A 15469-nucleotide genomic window follows, 5' to 3' on the forward strand; every position below is an offset into this window, starting at 1 on the left:
TTGGGAGAGATTCATTATATAAGTCAAATTCCAACACGTTCACTCACTTCAAACAGCACCTTGCTTTGAGCGTAATCACAGTGATTTCTATGGCACTACTTGCTAAATAGGGTACTATTTAACAGGAGCCAAAGTGACCCAGTAAAGTGCATTTTATAGTAAATTTGCTCTTCACCTGTGTTTATAAACAGGCTGTACACACATCAGGATCTAGCATATATGAACAAACAAACAAACAAGTTAGAGAGATTAACATCTCTCAGTGATAATGCACTATGTGCACGACACTTAGATTTACTTTAATCACTAGAATAACAAGTCCATGGTATCTTCATGGTCTGTGTATAACCTTGCTAGATAATGAAACTGCTGTTATGGTTTCCGCTACTCCTATTTGAGGCAGATATTGTAACCACAAAGTTCAGTTGTGAGCTTCTCTGGTGATTCCGGCTGGGAATGACAAAAGACCACTGAGATACCGTAGTCCCTTCTTCCTCAAGGACAATCTACAAATGCTATCTGAACAGACAGATAAATTTCAGGCAAAGATAACTCTTGAAAGTAGCTATAGTTACTGTACATATGCTTTATGTGCCTGAAGAACCAATTAATTTGCAATCCTTATAGGAAACAGTAGACAGAAATATATAACGCTGCCTATCTTCCAAACATACCATTAGTGTAACTGCTACGAAGTCAGTGTCCAAAACTTACAGTTGCCTGCTTCCACTAGAAGCAGGCAGGTACTCATTTTCACTTCACAAGTCACACAAGTCACACAATTAACCATTAAAAGGGAAACACAAACAGCATAGGTAGGTCACTAGCAAGAGATCTGGGAGACAGGAATTTTAGTTCCCTCCTTTGCTGTTTTCTTGTGCTACCCAGAGAAGCCATCAGTTTATACAACCCTCAGTTCCCCAGCTCATCAACAATTCCTTTGGTCACACACATGTTGTATGGCTACGACAGAGCTGTTCATGTGATGTAGTAAGGGAAAATAGAGAAATTCCTCTTGTATAGGTACACTTGTCTTTAATAACCTAAAGCAGCTGTGATGTTTGCAAGCATATTTTGATTTTAAAGTATCAGGCATTAAACAAGCAGAAACATGAAAAGGATATAATAGGCCCAAATAAAACAACTGCATCTTTGAAAGTTTTCAAGATCAGAAACCTTTAACACGGAATTTGAAAAAAAACTGAAACCACCACATTGTGTACATTACCACTGATATATCATCCTGCAGTTAAAACTAAGTCAGATAAACAGGTTATGCTCTGCTTACAAGGTGCTAACCCAGCAGAGAAACATTTGAATGTTACCAAATGGAAGGTGAAAAAAAGGTTTGGATAATGCCTTTAACTTGTACTTTCTGTAATGGAAGCTCTGGATCTGAAGAAAAATACATCCTGAACAATGTGTTCTCCCCTTCAAATATTAATCTGTGTGATTTTTTTCCATGGAAACTGGTAAACCCACTCGGTCTGCAACTAAAACATCAGATCATAACCAAAAAAACCATACAAACCCTACCCTCATTGCCTCCATCTTGATATTTCACCTCATGGCTCCTGTGTGGTATAGTAGCCTTCATTGTTCAACAAAAAACTGCAAGCTTTTTTGAGACAGCACTTATGCTTGTCTCCAAATTGCACACAGTGTCATGCATATCCATTTAGTTACCTCAAGAAATGAAAAATAAAAGCTAAAAGCATTGGCATAGCAAACAGGTACGAGAACTTTTACACCCTTTTTTGTTCGCTTCCTTCTGAAAAACAAAGGAACCAATTCTCCTTCTACAGTTTCATCCTAGGAGAATGCCACAGACTGCAGTGGACTAACATTTAATTTACATTGGCATGCACAAGCAATAACTATTTGTTCCAGGGCTCTGAAGCCTTGTGTTAGAATATTTATGAATCTTTAACAGAGATTTTTGCCTAGATAGCTTTCCTTTCACATAAATATTGTCACAGTATTTTATCACCTGGTTTAGGTAAGATCAGAAGAGTTGCTAGAGGATTTGCAAATTGGTCCACTAAGACTAGCATCTGACCTCCATAATAAGGTAATGCTTACATGTTTCCAACGCATGCAGCAAGTATGTGGCTGCCATACCACACTTTGATCTTTTAATTCACATAGACAGCACATCAACTTTTTAAGCATTCCTTATCACTCAAGCAAGTACTTACAGGGTCAGAAGGGCCACAGAAGTCTCTGAACACTTTTGGAGGCTCAGGTTGTATAATCTCCATTGCTATGCAAGGGCCTGAACACAACTCTGTAACCATGTCCTGGAAGAGAAAAAAGACAGAGGCAAATCTGAGCTTCTTTGGGCATTAGCAAGGGTTGTATTCCTCCCCAAAACTAGACCCAAACTTACAGGACAGGAACAATTAAGAAATATTGGTGCATTTAGGAAAGCAAAGACTTGAAACAAAGATATCATTAGTATTCACAACAAAAGACATGTTTTCCATTTTGCTACTTGGTTTAGAAGATGGAGATTGAGATAAATTGGATATTCAGCTTTAACTGGACGCTAAATAGCATGCAACAGCTTCCACAATACTTTAAATTCTTTTGTGGGTACATCCTTATCGATCCAGACCTGGATTTCACAGCAATATCCCATAACTTGTCAAACTAGACTGAATCAATGGAACACACTTTGTTGGGTGTAAGCCTGAAAAATCACACTATGTTCAGCCAGTTCCACAGGCAGCAATGCAGTTTGCAGTGTTCCCTACAGGGAGCACGGTACATAGCCTATATTTGTTTCCAAATATACACCTGTTTGATGGCTTTAAGTCATTAAAATGTCCCTTGGGCTTTTGGTTCTCACTGCCTTTTCTTCATGTATTACTACAGAAGCTGAAATACACAATCCAACAGAACCTGTGCCTGTGACACAACCTGTTAGGGTAAGGGTCCTTGATCTGGCAACATTCTTGTGGTATACTGTTAACCAGAATCTCAGTTACACCAAAATCATCTTTTTCCCTGGAGCCTCCTGGAGAGTAAAGAGACATTGTGAGTTCTGAGTGGGTGATGAAGATGGGTCTTAGTTTTCATAAGCTTAAATTAACTCTGGGCATTAGTGCCAATTTGGAGTTTGTTAATTAGAGGTATAGGTTTCACAAGCAGAAAGAATCTATTTTGATGTTCTAGTCTGACTTCCTTTTAGGTTTCACAAGCAGAAAGAATCTATTTTGATGTTCTTGTCTGATTTCCTTTTTTAAATCATGGCCTTATAATTGCATACTTGTCTAGAAATCTGGGTAGACCAGTTTTAAACAAATCAGGACAATGAAAAGAACCAAAACCAATGAGGAAAGAGGAAAGGAAAAAACATTCACAAGAAATAAGGGAGGACAGGGAAGGACAAGCAAGGTACTGCAATCATGCCTACCAGCCATGGGCAGGTCAAGGATGAGCCATGGCAAAGAACAAGAGCATACAGAGTGGGCAAAAAAGCAGTAGAAAAAGAAGGATTAAGTCCCTCTCTGCCTTTTATGAATTGTGATGGAAACCAAATAGACAAAGACTCCAAGTCAAGCAGCATTATTCCAAAAAGTTACTATCTTCATAACAGATTCCATGATGAGAGCATGTGCTTAATCTCCCCACTCTGAAATCAATGGGATGGAATTTTAGCCAAGCGCCTCCATCATCAACCTGATCCTAGGAAGTGTAGGTAGAGGTATTCCTGAGAGGACATGAAAAGAGTGCAGACTAGTTTCATATTCTACCAAATGAATAAATATTTTAATTCCAAAAACTGTCTTATCACCAACAGATCCTCTGTTAAGAACAGGTCAAAGGGCAATATATTTCATTCTGTTAAGAAACAGTAAATTGCCACAAAGTCACTACTCCGTACAATTTCATTGAATTCTGTCATCTAAATAACAGCTAAGAGGAAAACCAGGCTTCTAACTTTAGTTGAATCAACTGAATTCCTCCCTGTAAACTGTGGTTTTTCTTGTTCCTCCTTTTTCTGTTGTTTCTGTATCAGCACTGACATCCCACCAGCAACAGCAAATGTGGGCAAAGTTTCTCCTGACTCCTTCATTACAACACAAAGCTGAGGACTGAAGACCAGCTCCCATCAACTACAGCACAGAGGAAGGTGGTACTATGTGAGACAAGCTTGGTCTACCTTACACAGCCTCATCAAGTCCAGAGTTGAATTTAAATAGCAGACATTGTTTCTCTGGTAAGACTCCCAGTTACAGCTAAATCAAATTTTCTTTAGCAAATAGTTTATTCATCAAATAACATGGTTTGTGGTCAACCAAAACCATTCCTGGAGCTGGATTAAGCTTAAGCATTTTTGATTAACAAAGTAGATTCTGAGCTGACCCAAAACAATCTCCCTCCTTTTTTCCCCATTTTCTATTCTGGCTACAGTAGAAAATACAAAGCAAAACAGCACAAAACCTGATCAACAGTATGCAAAATCCCACGCAGGAGACACCAACAAAGCTAAAATTTTGTGCAATTGTTCAGCTTTCTCTTTTCACAGAGAAGTGCTTTATATGCAATGTCAAGCCTTTATCTGACTGTCAAGGGGTAACCAGAAGAAATGGGTATACAGTTTTTGAAAAGGATTTCTGGATGCCAAGTATCTTCTGTGCTGAGTTATTTTGGAATGGTAAATAAAATTCAGATCAAAACAGACGGTTCTGAGTCACAGATATAAGAGGTCACATTCTTTCTTCAATATCCTATTTTGCAACATACTTCTTCCTATTTGGCCTGCACTGACACTATCTATTGCTGTTCCCATATGTGCCTTCTCTGGATCCCTTTACCATCATGATTAGCTTTCCCACGTTTTCCTGTTTCACAGATATCCTGAGTGCACAGAGATATTAATTTCATTTCAGCTGAGTGCATCCAGCACATATGGCTTGCAGGACAGAGCCCTAGATTCTCACTTTTCTTCAAATCCCATCTAAACCATATCTTCTTTATTGACTTACCCTGTTTAAATGTCACCTTCCCTTCTGAGTAACTCTCCAATTAAATTATGTAACTAAAATTTGCAACTTATTAGGGGTTCAGAGATTGTACAAAAGAACCACAGAAGATGGTAGAGAATTTCCGGTTTGGTTCAAAGCAGAGACTTCTGCAGTACCATGGGATTCTTCAGGTCCTGAAATACTGGTCAGATATTACCATATTTGAATTTTGCCACGTACCTACATGTCTGCCTGTCCAATCTTCCTTTGGTCCTTGTCAAAAATAGTGTTATCAGAGGAGACTTTAAGAGTATTCCCCAATCTGAGAGTGAACTAACAGTACTCCTAAACCTATTTAAAGGCAAATCTACAAACCCTGTTGAAGTAAGTTAGACTAAACAACCATAAGGGGGGAAAAGAAAATTAAAATGTCATTATCAGAGTAATATTAGTAACTGTGTAGAAATCTTTTAATAATTTATCCATTTTAAAATTAAGGATAATTTGCATAGTACATAGCATGGCAGTGAAACTAAACTCATTACTATTTGTAAAATGAACCAAAATCCTCTGATGGAAGGTGATACAGAAATGCAAGCTCGTCTTCTTGTATTCCCATTCTTCTATCTACAGTCAGGAAGTTTCATGTGATGGTACAACAAGGCATAATAAGATATATAGTCTTAAAAGTCCACTGGGATTACAGCATATCTTAAACTTTTTAAATTTTCTGAAGATCCACAGAAGTCAGGCCAATAAACTTACGAATAGCTCAAAATGTCATTAGGAAAGCATTCAAATACAGCAGCCCCATTGTAAACACAATAATAAATATATATATATTCTGGTCCAAGCCACTATTGCAATATCAAATCAAAGATACAGATGTGACACATTCTCATAGCTCTACCACAATAAAATAACTTATCTGAGGTAGGGTGGGTTTCACTCTGTTGTATTTTACAAATTCCTTGGCTGAACAATTTTCACAAAAGACTCTCCTTTCTTACAACACAGACAGCACAATTTTCAAGATGAGTTAGTTTATTTGAGAACAAGCTAGAACCGGTCAAGACCAGTTCTTAAAAGAAATCCTGTCACAATCCAAAAAAAGGAAAGATGTGACCGTTTCCTCATTTAATTGTATTTTATTTTTAAACAGATTCTTTTCAAACTTATGCTTACCATATATTCAGCGACAACACCTTTGTAAATCTCATAAAATTCTTCCACATTTGCACGCTCCATGTTGAACTAAGAAAACAAAAATGTTAGCCAGTCTGCCTTAAGCAACAACAACAACAAAAATAGACAACCTTTCTTAACTAGCAAACATTCAGACTACTCTTTTAGGTTTTACTAGGTAAAAGGAATGGCTTTACAGCTGCAATATGAAGTTTGTCAACAACTTAGAAAATGACACAACAGGCAACATAGCACACAGTATCTTCTTCCACCTTAAATATAAGTAGACAATGTAGTGTTGGATGATACCACTAAGACATGCAAGAGGATCTGTTTGTTGCACAGTAAAGGAAAGGGGCTATTCTTCATTTGTGGTGGGGATTTGAGTCATAGGGGGATTTCAGATCTCAACACTTTCAAAAAAATCAAAGGGCAGGACTTACAGGACTACTCTTGGGAACAACCTCTGTGCCAACTTCCTTTAACTGCTGAGGGTGATCAGGGTGTCAAAATCCTTTAAAGTATCTTTAAAAACCTTCCACTAAATTCATAGTAAATATATATTTTAAAAAATTAAGGAACAATAATTTCTCTAATCTTAGATAGTATATTTTGTAAAGATATCTCAAATTGCTGCAGAAGAGACAGACTATCATTATCCCCCTTATAACTATAGGGAAACTGAGAGACAGAGAGGTAAAGTAACTTGGCTCAAGGTCACCCAGCAATGAGAGACAGATCAGCTGATCAATCAAATAATAAAACACAAATATCACAAGGACAATGCTGATCCCAAAACATTGCTACACAGTCTTCACAAGGGTTTTGTGTTGCAGGAAGACACCTGTGCATTGCTGTGAAGCGCATACAGCATTTCTCCAACTTCTGTTTATCAGAAAAACATACACAAAAGGAAACCTACCATCTGCAAAGCTGAGATCTGAAATCCTTCATTGATGATGGCTTTTATAATCTTTCCAGCTAAACCTGAAGAAACACAAAAAAGACAGTATTCAATTTTAAAAGCAGAATTTACAACTGGAAGGTATCTATGCCAATATGCCACTTATTTTCAAACCAAAAAAATGGTGTTGCGCTTGTGAGACAAAGCAGAGAGCAGAGCTGAGTTCATATACTGTATGTTCTATCTAAGGTGATATGTTGATGGTTTCAAACAACTAAATTCCATTCAGATGTTGAAAAGAATCTCTACCAAAAAAAGGTAATTACTGAAGCCTTTGCTTTTCTCAGATCAACTGCAAAACACCCATTTGCTGCAAGATCAAGATTTATATTTTTAATGAAGTTCTATTGGCAATACTGATGCTTAAACAGTAATCCATTCAGGGCACATGCTGCCTATTTTCTTTTTTTTTATACAGTGTTCACCAGAGTGAGGGTCCTACTTTAAGCTAGAAACAATGCAGGTTGATAATAAATATTACCAATACAGCAGCACAAAAGTTCATGTCTTCTATGGGAAAAACACATTAGTGCAAAATAACCTACTGCTTCTAAGGTTATAACTCCCAAATATGTTATTGCTGATCAAACTGCTTGCTTTAATCTCTCCAGAATGCATCCTCAAAGACTGAATGACATTGTAAAACAAAACACTAAACTTCAGAGAACAAGAACCACTGATTTTTCCACTGAATATGTATTTTAGATTTGCCTGTGCTTACAAGGTCAGGCCATTTTGAAGATTATGTCAGCCAAGTACAGTACTCTGTGTGAATGAATTTCACAGAATCACTATTTTTATAGAATGCAAATGTTTGTCCTCTAGTACAATTTGTGAGAAACTACAAATTTGTGGACATTTATTCAGAACAGAATTAACCATAGAAGAATACCCTGTAATGAATGACAACAGCAGGATTTGACTCCTGGTCATTAAATCCTTTCATTAATTAGTCTGTAAATTGCAGGATTTTTTAGCACTGTATAAATTTAATACATGAGAATAAAACAAAGCTAGTATCTAGGTTCTAGCATGCTCAGGATCTAATTGTACAGTCTGCTAATATCTGTGGCATAGTATTGGTGAGCTTCCTACCACATTAAAGGTCAGTGGAAGTTCTGAGTAAATGAGACTGATAGTTGGAGGGCTTTAAAAAATTGTATTTACAAATGAAAATGAAAAAAACCATCCCTGAAGTATCCCCCACCATATTTTCACATTAAGGTTTATGTAGAAAAACCTCTAGTTTCTTTTTGTCCACACTGCTGAAAAGGCTGAGCAGTTCAGATGCTTCGACACAGGTTCCAGCAAGGCAGCGAGCCTACAGTCTTGACTTCAGACATGAAAGGCCAGTTTATAAAGAGATTAAGTGACTGGCTGGGGATCATTCAGGAAAGAAATAAAAGAATAAATAATCTGTGACAGAGCATAAACATTTCCTCATTCTCAATCTTCAGAGCCAATACTCCAGTCAACAGCCACTGCTTCACCAGAAACCAACAAAGACAAAGAAAGGTCACTGGCAGACAAATAGGAACCGCCACTTGCAGGGACAAGGCTATTATAAAGGTACAAGAAAGCTGCTTTGCCCAAAAGATCCCCATTTTACACTTCATCAGTTAAGAATGGGCCACTCACATAGGGCTTCACAGCTGGAAAGCATCTAATTAAAATACATCAGGTATCAGGTTCTGGAGTACTATGGAGATCTGCTATTTACAGAACTTTTGACCTCAGCAGTTTTATGAGCTGTAAGCAAAATCCATGTTTTAGAGAAACAAAGGGGGACTCAAATATTCAGCTTTCTGGGCTGTTTCTCTACTGAAGTCATTAAGATTTTCATTCTCTGTAGAGATGAGACAGGCTTCTTTATTTATAGAAAACAAAGTAGGGAGATATTTTGCATAAAGGTCTTTAATACAAGGTTCCTTTAATAATTAACTGTAATAAACCTATCAAGATTTTCCTGTACTTTGTATTCCTGAGTTCACTCTTGCTCATGAGAGCAACAGAGCACCTTGTTGCTCCAGACAGATTGCCCACAACTGCAACCCCCAAAAGGTTTAACCAAAGGAATTATTGTCACCATTGTACACAGAGAGATGCCTTCCCAAAAAATTTCAAAGTGCCTTGAGTCAGACACATGAGATGTCATTTATGTTTGCAAATCGAGATGTTAGCTCCACTTCCCAGATGTGGGAATTGAGGCACAGGAGGATAAGCGAGTTGCCAGTGGCAGCACAGATCTACAAATCCAGTGACTTGGCCTCCCTTGTCCCAATTTAGGCAATACACATATCGTTTCTCCTAGGGACACATTCCTTTCAAATTCTACCTGAACCAAAATAGAGACAAAAACCATAGCTGCAATCCCCAAGCCACAGAAGAATGGAAGCTCAAGGCTCGGCTTGGGATCTGTTTCAGGCTTTCAGCCAGTTGCATGACTGAACTGGGACGTGTCCTCTCCTTTGTGGGCAGATAAGGCTGAGGAAAAGAACTAATTAGACGGAATGCCATTTCAGCAGCTTTCAACAACTTGTTTGCAACTTTAAAATCCAGATCTGTAGTGAAAAAACAACTTTTGAAGGACCCTTCAAACAGGGCCAGTGCATGTTTAAAATGTGATTACAGTAAGAACCCAAATCAAAGCTGCAGATTAGGCACTGGTTATGATGAATTTTCAGTCACAAAGCACAAAAGAGTCACAAGCATTACTAAATACAACTAGGGGAATTTAATACTAATCCTAACAAATATGAAAGTGAAAGAGAGAAAGAGAGAGCATGCACATGCTTTATGTCTCTTAGGCAGCATTACATTACTATGAACCTAACACAGGACAGATAATCTTCCAACATATTTTAATCAACTAAAATTATAAGGCACTAAGACCTCCTCATTTACATTGATCTTCTACAATTTGTTGCTTTACAACATACAGTATTTGAAATTTGTCCTTCATTAAGAAGGAGAAAGTAGCAGAGAAGATATCAGACGGCAAAATATTACAACTGTTTGCAGAATTATGGATTGGAATAAATTAAAACAGTCCATGAAAGTCACTTTTACCCTAACAGCACTTTAATTAATGGGATGTAATAGCTGTGTTACTGGGACCTGCCAGTCCTAGTGCACTATGAACCACCAGCCCTACAACCAGGGACGTTACATTCTCTTCACTTTGTTCTTGGCCTGTTTCCCAGTTTAACCATTCCACCATTAAAAGCTTATTAGGCGAGACAGCAGACTGCCTTCAAAGCAAGTCAAGAACTAGCTTCCTCATCTCAACCTCTATATGTCATTTTTTTAATACCCTTCCAATAATTAAAAATAATTCCTCTGCAACAGCAACAGTTTTTTGACAGGAATACACAAACTGCTGTGACTGATCAGATCAATGATCCACTTAATCCAATAACATATTTCTAGAAGTAACCAGTACCAGATGCTTAAAGTAGCACTAACTATAAGCAGCAATTTCATTTCACGTCTATTGTTGATGTTTTAAAATGCAATTTTGCTTCACAGTATAATGAAATTATCTGATTCCTTATTGGCAAGTGTTAAGGTCCTGTCCCAAAACTCCAGAGAATCACAATCAGGCTTGACTCCCAGCCAAGTCCTTTGTAAATTTCAAAAGAGGAAAAAGTGGGGCTCAGAGCTGGGCCCTCCTGCAACTTATTCCAGTTGAAGTTCTCACTAATCTTTGTTTCAGACAACATTGCAAAACAGTGTGCAGTAGGAAGCTGACAGATGTCCTTCTCAAAAAGTGCACTTCTTCCCATCAGTTGATCAACCTATCCCCTGAAGAACAAGGTTTATCGAACTCTTCTCCTAGAGAAGAGAGGGGTTTTTTCCTACTTAGAAATAACGCAACTCTAGGCATTCTTACTACACAACATAAATACATCATTTCTAGACTCCTCAAAAGTTTGGCCATAGTGATAATCTGCAGCTATTGATCTCCCAGCCTCACTATGTCCTGTATGAAACAGGATATACAGTCATTTTTGTATTTGTACTCTGGAGCACAAAGAAGTGGGACACAGAGGGACAGGGGGTCTCCTGAGCAACACACACTGCAGGCCAACAGAGAGGAGAAGGGGAGCTCAAAAGCTACCCAGCCTAACCATGAAGGGGGCAGGGGGGAAAGACAAGTGGATGCAGATGGAAAATAAAGAGGAACACGTGAGGAAGTGATGAGAGAATATTGTTCATAGTGATAGAATCCAAGATATTCCATCATTTCTCATTTCTCCCTAGGCATTGTCTTAAAGAAGAACCTTAAGAAGTTTGAAGGGCAGCTTTACAGATATTTATGGAGAACCCCAACAACACTGCAGCACTGGTGAAAATCCTTACAAACAATATTCATTTGAAAATAACAAAAGGGTGAAGACAAAAGATATCACCACTGCTTTACTGGAGAAAAGAAGCTGGCATTTTGCTAGCACAAGAAAAATTATGCATACAGACAGTAAATCTTAGGGGACCTTGAAACCAAAATGGCTGAGTGTTTGATGCGACTGAGAATGGGAACCAATAGAAAGATTCAAAGGGGGTGGAAGGTTCAAAGGCTTAATCCCAGCTGCAATCTTCTGAACCGCTATGAACAAGGCAAGACCACACTTGTGAATGCCAGACAGGGCATTAAGACACAAAATGACGAAAACCTGTAGGAAAAAGAAACTGTTCTGGGAGTTCTTGCATGGGAACAGACTGGAATAGTCACATTTAAAATTCAGATATAAAAACCTATACAGAAATTCAAGTCAAAGATCACAGCCAGGCTACAGAAAGTATCCAGCAATTTAGCTGTGCAGTGTGTGCCATTTTAGAAGGGAATTTGAGGAAGAAAGAAAGATTAAGAAGGAAAGATCAATACTTCTGGAACAGTTATGCTGAACTCAAACTGATGGCTGTATGTTTACAAAGAAACAGAAAGGCTTAGGTTTCTGTCTTTCATTGTTCTTGTGCTAAGAGAAAGCTTAAAAAGAAATACCCAGTTTGTTTTTCTTTTGACTTCTTTCTTTCGAGTTTTTAATTATCTTGTACTCCTTTAACACATCCACTCTGATTTTTATTCACTTGAAAAGAATATGGTCACTCTGGCTGGAGAATGTTTCTATGGCTATAATGATTTTCATTTATTTTTGCTTATTTCTTGAGTGTGAACAAAACCAAACACGGTATTTTAGTTGAGGCTGTACCACTGGATTATATGATGGCATTCAGTATTGTAATTCAAACCATTTGTATGCTTACTAATATTTATTTCTTTTTTCTGGTTATCCCGACTAAACACTGTGCATGGGACTTCTCATGAAAGGTTACAGTTACAGAAAGGAAATGGTTAAAATTATGCGTTGTAGCATGCATTAGCCCATAATTATAAACAATAATTTTAACCTACTATTGCACTGTCAATTAACTTACCTCTGGAGGTTGAAACCCTCAGGAGATCCCCTATAATCTGTTCCAGCCTTTACTAATTTTATTTTCCACTTCCTGTGGAAGGTTTGCCCACTTACTGTCCTAGATCAATAATAAATACACTGTAAGCTCGTATCATTTATTTTCCACTTGGCAAAAGACTATCACATATTCCTACGTTCTGTGTCTTGGCTCTTTTCAGACCCAATACCTTGCCTTCCTCCTTATGCTCTGATTTGAAAAGGGCAGTAAGAGAAGAGACTTCAAGATATTTATATTTTGCTCCGAGGTACAGTGAAGTTAGACTATGCATGGCTGCATTTTTTTAATTTTTCTAAAATGTTCACAAAAACTTCTGGTAACAAAGGTTCCATTACATCCACAGATATCAGGCCAGTGATATACTTTGAAGTTTTCCTTAATGATTAGATTAAATCTTCTTTCATCTAAATTAGTAAATATGCATGCATTTTCCAAATTTACATGTAGAAAGCTGTATAACCCTGTCTTTTCCATCTCAGGTTACATAAATGAAACCTTTCAAGTTTTCATCAAGTTTTCACTGGCTAAATCTCTTACTCTTTTTGCTCTCAGTTGATTATGTTATTTTTGAAACAGAGTGCCCAGAAACTGGGCATGGTACACAAGCTGGATTCTCACCAGCACTGAGCAGAACTAGTTACTGAAAAAAACCCTAAACAAAGCGTGTCTAACATTGTGAACACTGATTGTGCTTATGATAGATATGCACATATATCAAGTGCTACATATGCATAGATAGCATATGCTTATGATATATCACTATTCCAACTATTCATCTACAGACTTTTCACTGATACCCTGCCAGTTCTTCTCTATTTTATATTTGTGCATTTGTTTTCCCTCCTCCATGGTAGTGCTATGCAGTTGTTTATGTTCAGTTTCATCTTCTTCGGATTGCTTCATTTCTACAGTTCATCAGGAATGTTCTGAATTCTAATCACATCCTCCAAAACCATTGTAGGCGCTTGGTACCATGTGAAAACACTGCAAGCATGCTCTGTCCTTCCCCATCCAAGTCATTGATGACAATATCGACAAGAACTGGCCCAAGGATGGGTGACGATTTCACTTGTAAAGCCCTTTTAATTTGATGTGCTCCTGTCCAGTCCAATGTTCAGGAAAATTTTTAAAGCTATGCAGATGCCTATGCTGCACAGATCTAAACATATGAATTGCTTCACTAAAGGAAAATTTTGGTTTCCTAACAGCAAGATAGAAGACACTGATATTCAAGTGAATTAGACTATCTGGCTCTGTTTTACCTTCCTTTATGGAAAGCATACTTGGAGAATTCAGAGATCAGTATAGCATATTTTCCTTCAAAAAAGACATGCTGGAAAATGTCCATCATATCTTCACTTTCTAAATGGTTTAAATGAAATTATAGACTCTTGATTCATCAGTTTCCTTGTATGAAAGAAGTTTCATTAGCCTGAAATTCCCTGGATGACTCTTAGAATTAACTTTTCTTTAACCCTTTAAGAATGAAAATCCTAAAATGCAGTAACAAGACACTCATTCCTAATCTATTTTTTTATATATATATATATATATAAACACCATCATCCCTGCACAGAGATGATTTTCAGCAACAGGAGCACCACTAATGTAAGTCTACCAAACACTACTGGGAAACACTCTCCTTCCAGTAGTAGGAGGATACTTAACAAGCTTCAGTAAGGATTGGCTGTGCCATTTGATCTGTTTTTTTCTCTGAAGTATACCTCCTCCTCTTCCTTGCAGTCTCAAACTGTCAGAAAGGATTTCTAGATTCAGTTCACCTCCCCCTCTTAATCAATTCAAATGTACAATACATTTTTCATAATTCGAAAAAATAAATGTCACTTCCCCACTAGCCACTGAAATCCAAAGTCAAAGTTGGGAAGCCAATGCCAAGCTGCTAAAACTTTATGCAGGAACTAATCAAAAACCAACATAGGCTTAGTTTCAAAAACAAACATCCCAAGCGAGGAATATCCGTCATTACAACTACAGCAAATAATTTAAAACACAGACAGAAGTGGATGGACTACTGTTCTCATGGAAGCTACATTTTTTTCTTAAAAAATGGTGATAAAGTGGTAAAGTTGGTTGCTTTTATTTTAATCACTTTTTCCTAGCTTCTCTAAAGAGAACAAAAACAAACAAACAAACAAAACCCCAGGACCACCAGACACCACCAAACACTTCAAAACCGTATATATAGTATATTCAAGGAAAACATAAGAAACAAAGTACATTTAATTTTGCATAAATACATCTTCTGCCTGGGGAAATCTGTCTGCAAAAAAGGCCTGCATGTGAAAGCGTAGTGCTTTACTAGGTAGTTTTCACATGATTTCAGCACTAAGATTGCCATATTGCAATACTGCATGTGGGAATATCCAGAGGTCACATCTCAAATGACCTACTGTACTTCTTTGAAGTATATGCAAAGATTTGTGTTCATCCTACTTTTTTTTTTTACATTTCCAGATTCTATCTTCACATAGTTCCTTCTAGACATCTAATTGTTAAGTGTATCAAGGCTATCACTGACGCCCCTTGGTATTCAACTTTGTAGACAAGATACAAAGAAAAGTTCTGCCTACGATGAGGTGAAGTCCCCAGCATCTGCACTTCACCTTTCTATTATGAATACTTATCACAGACGGAAGATATACTTTCAGATTACTTATGAGAAAATTGCTTTCCTCATTTTTTCTCAAGTATGAGAAAACAGCTTTCTGAAAACCTTGTTCTATTTTAAAGTTTCCTGAAAATCAAAATAATGTTACTCAAACTTACATGTAAAAACCCAGGGTGAAAAAAACCACCAATTTCCAGAGTTTGTTTACAATTTTAAAAAATCTTATCTAATGAATACAAATCA

General features: G+C 37.4%; 1 protein-coding gene across 1 annotated transcript in view; it reads right to left on the reverse strand.

The window, feature by feature from the left end:
- The window catches only part of NME7 (NME/NM23 family member 7), a 90684-nt gene that overhangs the window by 33586 nt on the left and 41629 nt on the right, over nt 1-15469 (reverse strand). Inside the window, exons 8-10 of the mRNA XM_010567384.1 lie at nt 7081-7145; nt 6159-6227; nt 2199-2300 (exon numbers count right to left, since the gene is read on the reverse strand). Of these exons, the coding sequence (XP_010565686.1) occupies nt 2199-2300; nt 6159-6227; nt 7081-7145 (236 nt within the window). The remainder of the gene's footprint in view (nt 1-2198; nt 2301-6158; nt 6228-7080; nt 7146-15469) is intronic.

Source organism: Haliaeetus leucocephalus, unplaced genomic scaffold, assembly GCF_000737465.1.
Source record: "Haliaeetus leucocephalus isolate CR32 unplaced genomic scaffold, Haliaeetus_leucocephalus-4.0 Scaffold228, whole genome shotgun sequence".
Taxonomy (NCBI): domain Eukaryota; kingdom Metazoa; phylum Chordata; class Aves; order Accipitriformes; family Accipitridae; genus Haliaeetus; species Haliaeetus leucocephalus.